Source organism: Heloderma suspectum, chromosome 1 (assembly GCF_057233095.1).
Source record: "Heloderma suspectum isolate Gila_16-S chromosome 1, 16-S_ref, whole genome shotgun sequence".
NCBI classification, from domain to species: Eukaryota; Metazoa; Chordata; class Lepidosauria; order Squamata; family Helodermatidae; genus Heloderma; species Heloderma suspectum.
In genome coordinates this window covers 71,596,347-71,610,570 of record NC_139458.1, presented here as the reverse complement: position 1 = coordinate 71,610,570, position 14,224 = coordinate 71,596,347, and the positions used below count along the sequence as shown (strand labels likewise).

General features: G+C 42.0%; 1 protein-coding gene across 1 annotated transcript in view; it reads left to right on the top strand.

Annotated features, from left to right (window-relative positions):
• The window catches only part of SPTBN5 (spectrin beta, non-erythrocytic 5), a 176,165-nt gene that overhangs the window by 99,484 nt on the left and 62,457 nt on the right, over nt 1-14,224 (top strand). Inside the window, exons 39-42 of the mRNA XM_084846925.1 lie at nt 6,438-6,542; nt 7,253-7,438; nt 8,744-8,899; nt 12,425-12,616. Of these exons, the coding sequence (XP_084703051.1) occupies nt 6,438-6,542; nt 7,253-7,438; nt 8,744-8,899; nt 12,425-12,616 (639 nt within the window). The remainder of the gene's footprint in view (nt 1-6,437; nt 6,543-7,252; nt 7,439-8,743; nt 8,900-12,424; nt 12,617-14,224) is intronic.

The window sequence follows — 14,224 nt, the reverse complement described above, 5'->3', positions numbered from 1 at the left end:
TATTTGAGCTTCAGCTTCAGTATCTGTCCTTCCAATGAGCAGTCAGGGTTGATTTCCTTTAGGACTGACTGATTTGACCTCCTTGCAGTCCAGGGGACTTGTAAGAGTCTTCTCCAGCACCACAGTTCGAAAGCATCGATTCTTCGGCGCTCAGCCTTCCTTATAGTCCAGCTCTCACAGCCATACGTTGCTACTGGGAAAACCATACCTTTGATTAGACGGACGTTTGTCGGCAAGGTGATGTCTCTGCTTCTTACTCTGCTGTCTAGGTTTGCCATAGCTTTCCTCCCAAGGAGCAAGCGTCTTTTAATTTCATGGCTACAGTCACCGTCTGCGGTGATCTTGGAGCCCAAGAAAGTAAAATCTGTCACTGCTTCCATTTCTTCCCCTTCTATATGCCAGGAAGTGATGGGGCCATATGCCACGATCTTCGTTTTTTTAATGTTGAGTTTCAAACCAGCTTTTGCACTCTCCTCTTTCACCCTCAACAAGAGGCTCTTTAGATCCTCTTCGCTTTCTGCCATTAGGGTGGTATTGTCTGCGTATCTGAGATTGTTGATAATTCTCCCGGCAATCTTAATTCCGACCTGTGATTCATCCAACCCGGCATTTCTCATGATGTACTCTGCATACAAATTAAATAAGCAGGGCGACAATATACAGCCTTGTCATATTCCTTTCCCAATTTTGAACCAATCGGTTGTTTCATGTCCGGTTCTTACTGTTGCTTCTTGACCCTCATACAGGTTTCCCAGGAGACAGGTAAGTGGTCTGGTACTCCCATCTCTTTCAGAATTTGCCACAGTTTGTTGTGATCCACACAATCAAAGGCTTTAGCGTAGTCAATGAAGCAGAAATAGATGTTTTTCTGGAATTCTCTTGCTTTCTCCATGATCCAGCATACTTACTTGGAAAAAAGTGAGTTTCTTTGAAATTGGTTGGACTGCTTTCCATGTAAATAATTATAGGAAGTTTTTCCTATTATCGAATGCAACTTAGTTTTTTGAAAAGTACATTTAATTAATGCTGGTTAAATGTATTACTGCAGACTTGCACAACCTGTGGCCTGTATCAAGCCAAACGCAGCCTACTGGCCAGATATGGCAGCCTGCCAAGGAATCAATAAAACCTTGTTTATATGGCTTGCTGTTAGGAATGCAAAGCACTAAAGCTCGCTAAGATCTGTCAGGTCACTCACGATACGTTACTGATGGACAATGTTCAGCTAGGTGCAGGGAAGGCTAGTGGCTCCAATTTCAGTGGGGCTATGAATCCACTCTGGCTTTCATTCAGAGCCAGTCAGAATTCTAAAGGAGCTATCTAGCACCTTGGATAGCTCCTTTAGAGTTCTGAGTGGTTCTGAATGAAACCCAGAGTGGATTCATAGACCCACTGACATCAGAGCCACCAGCTTCCACCAAACATTAAAGTTGCTATAGCAATTTGGTATGGATGTAACTGTAATCGTGGTAAAGTTGAACCATGTAAAGTTCAATAGTAGAGATTTTATAGCTTTCACAGAAACATTTAACATTCCATACAAATGTAAAGCTGATAGCAGTAACATTTTGTTGAAACAGAACTGCGATCAATCTATTCTGTCTACCAGTGGTTTACTCTTTGAACTCTCATAAAATTTGAATGTCTAAAAGCAGAGCAATTTAAAAACAGCCATCAAGGTATATGGAGCAGAATAAGAGCACACTAAACTTGGAGCTGGGCCCATTTTGAAGGAAGCAAGTTAGAGCCTAGAATTAGGGGTGAATTTTTACTCAGATGCCTGAACTTGTGTAGGGGATAATGGCAGCTGCTTTTGTTTGTTGTTGTTTTGCTGGAGCAACCTTTCTCCTATGTATAAAAACCTCTGTTTTGATTGCTACCTAAGTTAAAAATACTGGGATGGATTCAGACTGTTAGTTGCATTTAAGTCCCATTGAAATCAATGGGTCTTAGCCATATCTAAGTTTTCACACTGATTTCAATTAGACTTAAATAACTTAGGCTGGAGTCCTACGAAGACTTATCTGAGAGTAAGCTACACTGAACTCAGGCTTACTGCTGAGTAGACATGCAGGGGATTGCTCCATTAGTCTGGCTCCAACCCAATAGAATTTGGTCCCCAACTTGCCAGAGCAGACTTGGAGGGCTGCAGTGGGGAAGAGAAGATGCAGAAGTCTTGTTCTGCCAGCCATGTCCTTCTACTGGCAGAAGGCTGATGCTGGATCCAACCCAGTAGATTGATATTTTTCATCAAAATCCATGTCTTGGAACTTCTTAGTGGCAGTCCACTGTTGCCAAAAAGTGAAGCCATTGGCAAAAGGTCACTGTGCAAGACTGATGTGCTTTCCATTCTATTGTTCATTGTGACTATGTTTAAAAACTGAAGCATTATAAATTCTACTGAGAGAAAAATGTATCTCTCCACTTAATTATAATTTCACACCATGCCCAAACATTTCCAAAAGCTATAGGTTGCTGTTGATCATGGGAAATTTTACATGTATCAAGATGAAAGGCCTTCTGTTCTAAGAAATGTATGCAAGAGTACAACACCATAGTACAAAATGCAAACATTTGTGTTGTTGCATCACATTACATATATATTTTCACAGCTTGTTCATTTAAAATTAGGGATGGTTGGGAATTTCGTTTCAATTTGTCTTTTATAAGAATTTACCAAAATTTTCAAATTGCTTCATATTCAGGACAGAAAGAATGTGAGATTTTAAAAAATCGAAACTGACATTTATACAGCCAGGCCCAGGGCTTTGGGTGCCTAGCTCATAAAATTTTGGGTTTGAATCCCTGTGTATTCAACCATGTTTCTGGTGCTACCATTTTTTTCTGACATCTTTAACAGCTGAATGGCAGGCAGATACAACATGGCCTTGCTATGTTGGGAATAGCTGTAACTGTTGAATTCAGTCAGTGCAAATTGGTAAGAAGTTCATTTCAGTTCATTTTTGATAACAATGGATCAAAATTCACAGACTTTTTCATATTCAGGATGGAAAGTGCTTGAGATTTTAAAAGTTTGACTGTGGGAGAAAGTGAAACTGGCAGACTGGGCCATCCCTATTTGAAATGTATGCAAATGTGGTCCTATCCTTTCTGAATTTCAACTTGGATGTACTTTAAATGGTCACCCACAAAAAAATACACATGTATACTCCCTTCACCTTGAATGCATCCAATATCTATGTAGATATTAGCCCTGTTCAGGTGTTATGCCTAAACAGAATATTTTGACTCATGTCAGGGCCATGGGGGTATATGTGCCACCTCACCCCCACTGTCCCACCTTGCTCCACCTCCAACCTTCCCACATTAAGTGGAAAGATCTGAAGGGGTTTCCACATGCATCCGGCTGAACATGCTTATAAGCCTCCCCACAATCAGGAGCCCTGCTTTCCCACATAGGACCAAGGTAGATTGGGACCTTCTGGTAGTTCTCTGGGTGATTTGCAGTAGATTGGCAAGAGTTTCCAGTTTCCAATTGTTTAACAATAGGAACAGCAACATGACTTGCACCACATGAATTAGGCTGTTGAACTGAAAACAGCTTTGGATAACCAGGCATGGACTTCTGTGTGAAAAGACATCTTGTGAGCTCAGTTCTGGTACTGAAAAAAATTCCTAGGCTGAGAGCACATTTATTTATTTATTTATTTATTTATTTATTTTATGTATTTATTGTCCAGCCTTTTTTCCTCCAAGGAACTCAAGGCAGCGTACATATCCTCCTCCCCTCTATTTTATCCTCACAACAACAACCCTGTGAGATAGGCTGGGCTGAGAGTCTGTGACTGGCCCAAAGTCACCCAGTGAGCGTCCATGGCCGAGTGGGGACTAGAACCCCTGTTGGTGGATTTTTGGACTCTAGTAGAATCATAGAATCATAGAATATTAGGGTTGGAAGGGGCCTACAAGGCCATCGAGTCCAACCCCCTGCTCAATGCAGGAATCCAAGTCAGAGCATCCCTGACAGATGGCTGTCCAGCCTCGTCTTGAACGCCTCCAGTGTGGGAGAGCCCACCACCTCCCTAGGTAATTGCTTCCATGGTCATATTGCTCTAACAGTCAGTGCCAGACTCTGGCTTCCTGTCACTTGAGCCCATTATTCCATGTCCTGTACTCTGGGATGATCGAGAAGAGATCCTGGCCTTCCTCTCTGTGACAACCTTTCAAGTACTTGAAGAGTGCTATCATATCTCCCCTCAGTCTTCTCAAGGCTAAACATGCCCAGTTCTTTTAGTCTGTCTTCATAGGGCTTTGTTTCCAGTCCCCTGATCATCTTTGTTGCCCTCCTTTGAACCCTCTCCAGTTTGTCTGCAAACAAACAAAAAAACAAAGTCCATCTGACAAGCCTGAAGTCTGTCTGCCCCTAACATAGGCTATATGGGGAGGCTTCTACATGCATTCAGGCAAATGTGTGTATAAGACTTCTTCAAACTTTGTTGCCCAATGCAAGAAGTTTGGAAGGGGAGAGGGAGAAGCCGGTGTGTGTGGCCCCAGGGTTCCTACACAAGTTGAAATTCCCTGTTTAGGCAAAATGCCTGCACAGGGCCCTTGTATATTCAAGGGTTGTACTCAGGTCCAAAAAATCTTACATGAAGGGGTCCAAAGACTACTGAGGCACATAAGAGAGTAGCTGTTTTATTCTAGCATAAGCATTTCATCTGATTCATGAAAGGATTGACAAGGTAGTGACCCAGTTTGCACAATTAAACATCCCACAGTTTGTTAACTGCCAGTTGTTGGAGATCATGTGGGAGCAAGTGAGCATGCTGGTTGCCACCCACTCACCCGCTTCCACTTTGCTGAACGATCCAGGAACACTCCATCCCTGGTTGTTTTCCATGATGTCTGAACCCAGAACTCTGGGTTGTTGAGGGGAAAACAATCCAGAGCTTTAACCCATGGTTTGTTCTTGCATTTAGCAAAATGGGAGCAGGCGAGTGGGCAGGAGCCAGGCAGCACACTCACTCGCTCCCACATGCTCCAAAACAGCCCATATGTCAGGATGGACACTGAGCCCATAGAATCCCAGAGTAGTTCTGATTCGGAGGAAGAGCAGTCGCTCCTGGGAGAGGAGCGCGCCCCTTTTTCCCAGGGCCCGCAGCTGACAGAGATTCCTCCCACCAACATTCCTAGATTAGAAAGCAGTCCAGGGAGTGACCCAGCACCGATAGCAGACTGGTTGGATGCGCGGCGCAGATGCAGAGAGCGGCGCCAAATGGAGAGCGCGGAAAGGAGGCATAGCGCCCGGTTGGTGCTCAAAGAACGGTTGCGCCCAGAGGATCCAAGGGAAAAGGGGAGGGATTCTCCCTAGTCCTTATATTCAGGGGTCTGCCAGTAACTGCCTTTCAAACGGGGACCAACTCTTCCAACTTAGGGCATAGGGATGCTGCTGCTCAGACCTAGTTGCTACCTGTAGAGTTATAAGTTGTAAAAGAAGAATAAAGCTTTGAAAAGAATCCCTTTGTCTGCGTCTGGACTTGGCTACTGGATTAGACTGAGAGAGCCCTCCAAGGAGCCCTTGACACCATGGTTAACAACCCATGAGTTGCTTAATCATGCGAACTAAGTCAATGAGTAAATTTTAAATAGGTTGAGCACAGTGAAGAATAAACTGTGTTAACACAAGGTGGGAACTCAAGACTGAGAAATTTGAAGTGTGAAAGAGGAATACAGTACCTAATTTATATGTAGCCCCAGATTGCTGGAGCAGCAAGGTAAGAAAACCAAGCATTTGCTGCAGTGTAAAAGGAAATAATTGTTAATAGGAAGATAACCATCCAGAATCTTAATTTTATCCTTGAGAAATGCCTTCACTGAGTGAATTCAGTCTAGTAGCTTCTCATTCTACTCGTCCTCAACATTCCTTACTCCTTGAAGATTTTTCAACCAAGAGATGTACGCCAAAAGATGTCATAGAATGGGAGTCCTTTGTGAGAACTAGAATGTCTTTTACTAGTTTGTTCCATTGCCTGTTTTTCAAGCAACATTCTTTTAGGCAAGGATAGCCTTGCAAAGTGGCTATGCGTCATGTGACTTCAAAGATGGAACTGGAAATACTATAGCTACATGTGCAACCATCTTACCCTCATATGCCACAGGATATATTATTTCAGATTGTTTGCTGTCTGTTATTACGTATGTCTGTGCTAGTGTTCCATTAAATAATGAGAGACGCTTCTTGCTTTCCATTCTGAAGAAAAGATTCTTTAAAAATATAGTTCTCAGATGTCCCTACTCTGTTGATGGATCAGGCCAGATATTCAAACTCAAAACAGATCCATCGAAAATATATCCTCTGAGGGTACTAAAATCATGTGAATGTCTGGTCTTTGCTGACTTGCATTCAATAAAGTAACGAATATGGCCCAATAACCCACGATCTCTGTAAAAATCCTGGTAATTCCCATTTTTCATAGATGTATTTGAAAAGCAGTGACTTTGGGAGCACAGTGGATGAGGTGGTACAGCAGATCAAGAAGCATGAGGCTTTTGAGAAGCTTCTGGTCTCCCAGGATGAAAAGGTAACTAAAGTTTTATATCAAGTATAGACGAAGGTGCTTATGTTTATGAGCAAATAGCCTGTCTTGTTCTTAAGGACTGGTATATATGACCCCAGCCAGCTGAGATCACTGGAAGAAGTGCAGTGATAAATGCATGAGATCAGTCAGAAAGCATGGATGCAGCACTGTCCTGTAACCTGGAAAGGCTGATTTACACAACCATATTTGGGGGAGTTTTTTTTTCAATGCATTCAGGAGATCCTTCATCCTCAGGCAAACTATCTGAGGGTTTTGAATTAAGGGAAGAGTTTTTCAAGAAGATGATTAAAAAAATAGGGGTGAGTGCCACACATTCCTAGGCTGACATCAGATTTCACCTAATGCAAAGACTGAAGCAAATTTGGAGGTTTACCCTTAAACAAAACATCCAAGGAATTTTGGGGGAAGACAAAAGAATGCTGATAAGATGAGCAAAAATTCTCACATCTTATAAGCTCAGTATGCCAAAATACAGCATACCTTGTTTTCACTGCAGAGCAGCCAGGATGGCTAAAAGGAATGGGCAATTTCAGAGTTTCTGATTTCCTCAGGTTGAACTCCAAACCTGCAGTTCTAAATACCACCTTTAGATTTTTTTTTTCCACTTGAAAAAGGAATATTGTATGTACAGAACCCTTGGTTATATATATCGAAGAGACAGAGTTTTGATTTCCAATTTGTTTCCTTCTCAGGAATTGTCTCTTTGGGAACAGGCAAAGGGGCTGCAACAGAACAGTGACCTGGAAGGGAAGCAAATCCAGCACAAGCTTAATGCTTTGTTAGAGAAAAGAAGATGCATCAAAGATCTCTCACAAAGCAGGCAAGAAAAACTGCAGATAGCTCTCCTGCTGGCTCTCTTCCACCAGAATTTAGCAGAGGTGAGAATGAGTCCTATCACAGTGGGATAGGGTTTGAGGAGTAGACAATTCCTTTCCCTTTAGAGATAGCCAGGGGTTGTTGCAGTCTGTCTTGATTAATTGGCACAATGTGTATGGCTGTACAATGTGCCAGCATGCAAGCTACCGAAATAAACACCACATTGAAGAAGCACTCAGACATTGTTACCAGGACTGCATGTTATAGCTGGATGGTTTTCCAGAGGCTAGGCAGCCCAGTCCTATTAATATTTCATTCATAGTGTAATGCAAAAAATGTGGTACACTTTAGGTCTTAGAGGAACACTGTGAGAGCAACTTTTTGTGGGTTCATCCCATAATGTTCTTGTGACATTTAAAGAGGGGTGGGCAGATTTCAGGCTTGCAGGCTCTGTTTTGTTTTTTATTAGAACCCACAAATCCATCAACCAGAGCCTAGCAAAAGACATACACTTAAAAGAGTTCTAAGACCAGGAATTTGTTCTGAGTACCAGAGCTGAATGGATCTCACAGGCCTGCCATACAAAAACCCAGTCCTGGTTAGCTCAAGCTTTGTTCAGTTTAAAAGTATAATTTAGGGGAGCCATTTTGTTGCTGCTATTGTGAAGCTACTGAGAATCAGAAATACTTGCTGATCTACTACAAATCACCCATATAGATTCAGACCTACCTTCTGCCCATCCCTGACTTAAAGAACATCAACCATGTAGGCAGAACCAGTTGCATGGGTCCTAATGGCAGAAATGGCAGCCAACTAGCAACACTTGACTGCGATCCGTGAGATAGGCCCTGTCCACATGATTATGGCTCTTTAAACAAAATGTGGAAGGCTGAAGACAATTTCACAGCAGTCCCCATATAGCTGCCATACTTTCCGAGAGAATGGAACACTCCATGTGGAGTTGTTGATTCAGTACTCTGAGAAGCCCAATTTTAAAGAATCTTTACTTTTGTCAGTACCCCTGAGGGCCAGTTCCTAGCTTTTTTTGTTTTTATGAAGTTAAGTCTCCTCAAAGTGTTTTTACCACATCAGTTTCAAGCAGTGAACACCTCATTTGAATGTGTTCTCAGATGATCAGAACCACAATGCCCATGTGAACCTATTGGTTTTCATTGGTTTACTCGGCCGTGGTAAATACCAGCTACAAAAATGTGCAGCAAGACATTAACGTTGCAAGACAGTAACTCTGTCCTTCAGACATGTTCTGATTCACAGGTTTGTCTGGCGTAAGAGGGGAGGATATATGTGTTTCATGGAGGGTAGTGGCAATATATACAATGCTAACTATGCTGATTGTTTGGTGGCAGGCAGAGAGCTGGATTGATGAGCGCATGCAAAAGCTGGAGGACCCTTCTTTTCAAAATCTGAGCAACCTGAGGGACAAAATGAAGCTTCTGCAGAAGCATCAAGTCTTTGAGGCTGAGATTCTGGCTCATGAGGATCTAATTGCAACTATTAACATGGTAAGTGCTGAATGCATTGCTGCGATCTTTAGTTTCCTGCAAGGCGCTTCTGCAGGGATGAGGCCAAAAGATCGAAGGGCCTTAAAATGAAAGTTACCAATGTGTCAGTTCTTCAGGTCACTGTCTCTGACAAAACAATTACTTGTGTCCATGCGCTAAGGATGTTGGCTATATCCTGTGTGGGCGAATGGCGGAAATCACTATTGGGGAAATCCAGAAACTACATATGTACTATTTCTAGAGTCTTCCTTTTAGTTGTTTCTTGTCAAGGATGAGGTGGACCTAGGAAAAATGACTTTTTGCAGATAGGGAGAGAAAGGGCAATAGTGCCTGAATGAGGTTGTGTTTTTTTAAAATATTAATGGAACACATATCTTCCCATTCATTCTCATTGCAAATGGACACAGGAATAAGACACACATTCTTAAGGTTTCTTTAAATGTGGCTTTCATCCTGTGATCAAGATTGGCCACTCACAGAAGTTTTCGGTTCCTTAATCCTTTACATGACACCGTCAACCTCCAGCACTTCTCTTGTGCTTTCCAACCATTTCCACAGCTTTATTTGAAATGGAGATACTGAGCTATTTTTAAAAACCTGATTTGAATTTGTCCATGTAAAGATGGAGTTTTGCTATAACAGCAGTGCCATCTAGTGCCTGTATAATGAAACATATAGAACTTGTACATAAAGGCAATCCCCAGGAAAAAAAAGAGGAAGTGTGTGTGAAGGAGCCTATCTTGATCATGCAAAGAATCCAGAAGCAGAAGTCCCAGTAAAGTTGTAAGATAAAAAGAATCCTGATGTGGAGAAGCCCTTAGATTAAACAAGAGCCACAACTTTTATTAATGTTAAAGGATCTTCAATGACTTAAAACTGTAACTTAATTTATATTTAATTCTGAGCCCCAATGTGGGTATCTCATGGGATGAACCACCATGCTAGGGTCCTGATCCAGATTGGGACTCCTACACTTACTCTAGATTAAAAAATAAAAAAGCAACATGGGATTTGTGTGTTTGTCTCTCCCATCCTCTTTTCCATTTGGGGAGAACCTACCCTGGCTCAGAGCCACTTCTGCTCCTTGAGCCTCAAAGCTCACACATCAAAGATGACCTGACAGAAGCCTAGCTAAGTTGTACCCCCACCCATGACCTGAATTGCCTAGGTTGCATAAAACAAGGAGATCCCAAAGTAGTTCCCAATCCTGTCAATGAGCACACAGTTATACTCAAGAGTCTAAGAGGCAGCTCGAGGAAAACCTTTTGGTCTCAAAGTGAGGCATTAGGGTGCTCACTAACACAGCTTATTCAATTATACCATTTCTGAATCCATACTGACCCTGCAAGCTGACTTACTAGAAAGACATTTCAACCAGAGTAAAATGCAACCAAACCCAAAGCACAAAAGGCCCCAACAACATGGAAGTTCTGGGTAGGCTTTTATGACAAAGACAAATGGTCCCAATTTAGGTCATGGAAGCAGGCCAGATTATTTAGGTTAAAGGATTTATTTGAGGGAGTTACCCCCCAAACAGGTCCACAACTAAAGAACCAGCTAGAAGGCGTGAAGGTAAACTGGGTTCAGTTACACCAGGTACTCCATTTCCATACCAAGTACCAACCCTATAATTTGGAAACAGGCCACAAGACCATTAACAGCATTTGAACAATTGATGCTTATATCTGAAGCCTCACATCCAACATATATAGGATATGTTTCCATGTTATGGAAACAATGGGAACAACTATAGGGTGAAAAGAAATATGGGAATGTGACATACAAGAAAAGATAGAGGAAAAGAAATAGAATAAAATATGGGTTAAAAAAACCATATTGCTCAGTGTCGGCAAATAAGGATGAGGGAATAATAAGGGAAAACGCCTTGAAGGTAGTACTAAGGTGGTATTTAACCCTGATAAGTTTAATCCATATATACAAAAGAACATCACCAAACTGTTGGAGGGGGTTTAATACATTAGGTACATACCATCATATGTGGTGGGTATGTGGACAAATATATAGCTTTTTGAGGGAGGTCTTTCAAGAATGCAGTAATATAACAAGAGGGGAAGTTCACATGGATCCTAAACTGGCACTACAATCTATCTTTAGTAGCCCTAATGAACATTTACCAGACAAAGAAATGCTGATTTTTATGATGGTGGTGTCTCGTCAACTAATAGCAAAGAATTGGAAAGAATCTACAGTAGGAATGTGCGAATTCACCCCCATCTGTGTTCTCCAGATGCTTGCCCAGCCCCTGCCCCTGCCCCTGCTCACTAGTCCCAGGACTGCACTCAAGCTCCTTCCATGCTTGGTGAGCAGCCCGCATTCACCCCAGCAGCCTCGTCGAGCTTCGCAGTCGCCATTTTTAAAAAAAAATAAAATGGTGATCGCAAAAATGTGCATATTTTTGTATGTGTGAAAATGCACATTTTTGCAAAGGTGAAAATTTGTATGTGTGCAAATATTTGTGTGTGTGCAAAAATGCATATTTTTTGAAAAACGGAAATTTTCGCACATACGCGAATATGCACATTCACAAAATGCGTATTTTCATGTGTGCACAAATGTGCGTATTTTTGCGATTGCCATTTTATTTCTCAAAAAATGGCAACTATGAAGATTGACGAGGCCACCAGGGTAAGTGCAGGCCATTCGCCAAGTGTGGGCAGGGGGCGAGCAGGGGCTCAGCAAGCAGGGTTCAGGGGTGCGGACTGAATCAGGCACCCACACCATCCCTAATCTACAGATCTATCAGTAAGAGTGTGGTATAACTATCTTTGGAATATTGTGTTGGCTGAAAAGCTAACTAAACAGGTAAGGGCACAAAGGCAACAAAAAAGAATCTGACACCTTCCATATGATCTGGTATAAATCTATTGATTCTACTGACAAAAAATGTTCCCAGAGAGGACCACCAGCATGTCATGATCAGATGTGGAAAGACATGTTTAGATGATTACAACTAAATCTTGAACCCCTGATGAACTTCTGTAGATGAGGTTATTAACATATTTAAACTCCTAGGATTCCTGTTAACTGTAGTTGGACTTCCTATGTAATGTATGTGTTTTGTTAATTGAAAAAGTTGTAATATTTTTACATACTCATTAATTACACTGAGAACATGTGATTAAAACTCAGTAAAAATAATTATTATTTTTAAAAGTGCCTGGTAAGTGGGAAAATAATTATTCCCATGGCCAATTTGGGTCAAAGGGGGATGCATAGAATCATAGAGTTGGAGAGGGCCTTGTAAGCCATCTAATCCAACTTGGCCCCAGTAAGCACCCAGCTAAACCCGCACTGCAGTTCCTGGCAAGTCTTGGTAGGCACTAAGCATGCAGCCTTAAATAGCTAGCCTGCCCACCTCCCATTGGCTATCCTCCAATAGGCAGGCAACATTACAAAGCCACAATCTTCCTACTTATCTCTGCCTTCCTGAATAACATCATAATAAGTTGCTCCCACCATCCATTAATAATTCCTTATTAATCATTCCTTCCTAATTCTATGAAGCAAGGAGAAACCCTATTCTGCCAACATCATCCTAAATCAGGGGAAATCCGCCATAAGACTCGCTTTCTTCAAGAACGGTGGGAGACACTGAAAAGAGCTGTTGCTGCTCGTGGAAAGATGCTTGAAGATAGCAGGGATTTCTTGGAATTTCTACAAAAAGTGGACCAGGCAGAGGCCTGGATCAGGGACAAGGTCAGTAAACCTCAATGGTTCATTGCAGACCAGCACTGTTATTCAGAAAACATCTTTTTTAGTCATCAACATTTGAAAATGCTGATATAAACAGAAAACTTTCATGTTTTGAAAAAGTCTATGCTCGTGTGCAACTCCTGTATTTCCCACAGCAAATGCATGGGGCAGTATCCAATGCTACTGCTGTGCTAGTAGGAATGACCACAAGCACTCTAGAAGCTAGCGCTGGCTAGCAGAACTGGAAAATACCTGAAACTATTACTTCTGGAACAGGACAAGCGGAAGTCACAGAAGGGAGCTCCACTGACATGTCTCATCTGGAAGTAGTAGGGCTAGCCTTCTGGGTTACTCTAGCAAGCACTAGTTTCCTGTTGTGCTAGCAGTTATTCCCGCTAATGCAACAGCAGCATTGGATACTGCCCTCTTTGTCTCGCTAGCACAACATGTTCAGAGCGGGCACATTGGCAGCATTGGATACTGCTCATAAAGTATGAATGATGTACATAAGTCAAGCATGTACATGCATTTTTAAATACTTTTAACAAGTACTGTGTTCTTTGTGCTGGGGTCGCCTACTGAGACATCAGTCTTTCCTACACTAGAAAAGGGCAGGCCTGTTATTTGAACATTTGAACATTTCAGAATGGACCACCATGAAGATGTGGGGAATTTCTTTTTTAAAAAAATCAAGAATCTCTTATAATGTGGTCAGTACATTCCCTCTCTAGGTTTTATACAGAGCTGTGGAAATTCATTTGCATCATGAAAAATATCACCTACTTCTATGAATACAGAGCGTGGAAGTCAGTAGTCATGCAGCCAGCCTTACTAATAGATAACTGGGAACTAAGTGGAGCTCCACATTAAACTGCAAATATTTGACATCTCAAAAAAAGCTAGTGACAGGCCTTAATATCATTGTGGCATTTCTTCCTACATCAAACGTGACATACCCTATAATATTTTTTCTTTGTCATTGACAGGAAATTTAGAACGAAGTCTACTGTTAGACCTGAGGGCCAGGACTACAGGCCTTGTAGATCCATTCAAGTGTCAGGGAAACTTGCACAATAGCTGCCCAGCCTGGTCACCAAAAATGCTGTATATTTTAAAAGAATGCAGCAAAACAACTTCAAAGGAAGGGTCAAATTATTAGATATGCCATTGCAATTAGCAATTGTTTGAATGGCTTTTTCAGAACAAATAGCAAGAACAGGGCAGGCTCTGATACAGATCAGGACCCTGGCCGGGGATAGCGGGGGCTTTAATGCTTTGGCCCACACTGCGGTCCCAGTTGGGATCAGCCCTCTACCCACCTGCTATTTGCATTGGAAGAAAAGATCCCATTTTGCTAATGGAAGATTTTCTTCCAAATGCAAACAGCAGACGTGGGGAGCCAGTCTGAACTGGCTTAAAGCCCATTGCCAGGGTACCAATCCAGGTCAGACCCCAGCCTGCTCCTGCTATTTACTTTTCTAAAGCCATTCATGCAATTCCTAATTGTATGAATGGCGTCTCATCTAGTTTGGCCCTTACTTGGTTTTGCATTCTTTTTTAAACCAATAGAAATACAGAATTTATGGTGAGTAGGTTAGGCAGCTATTTTGC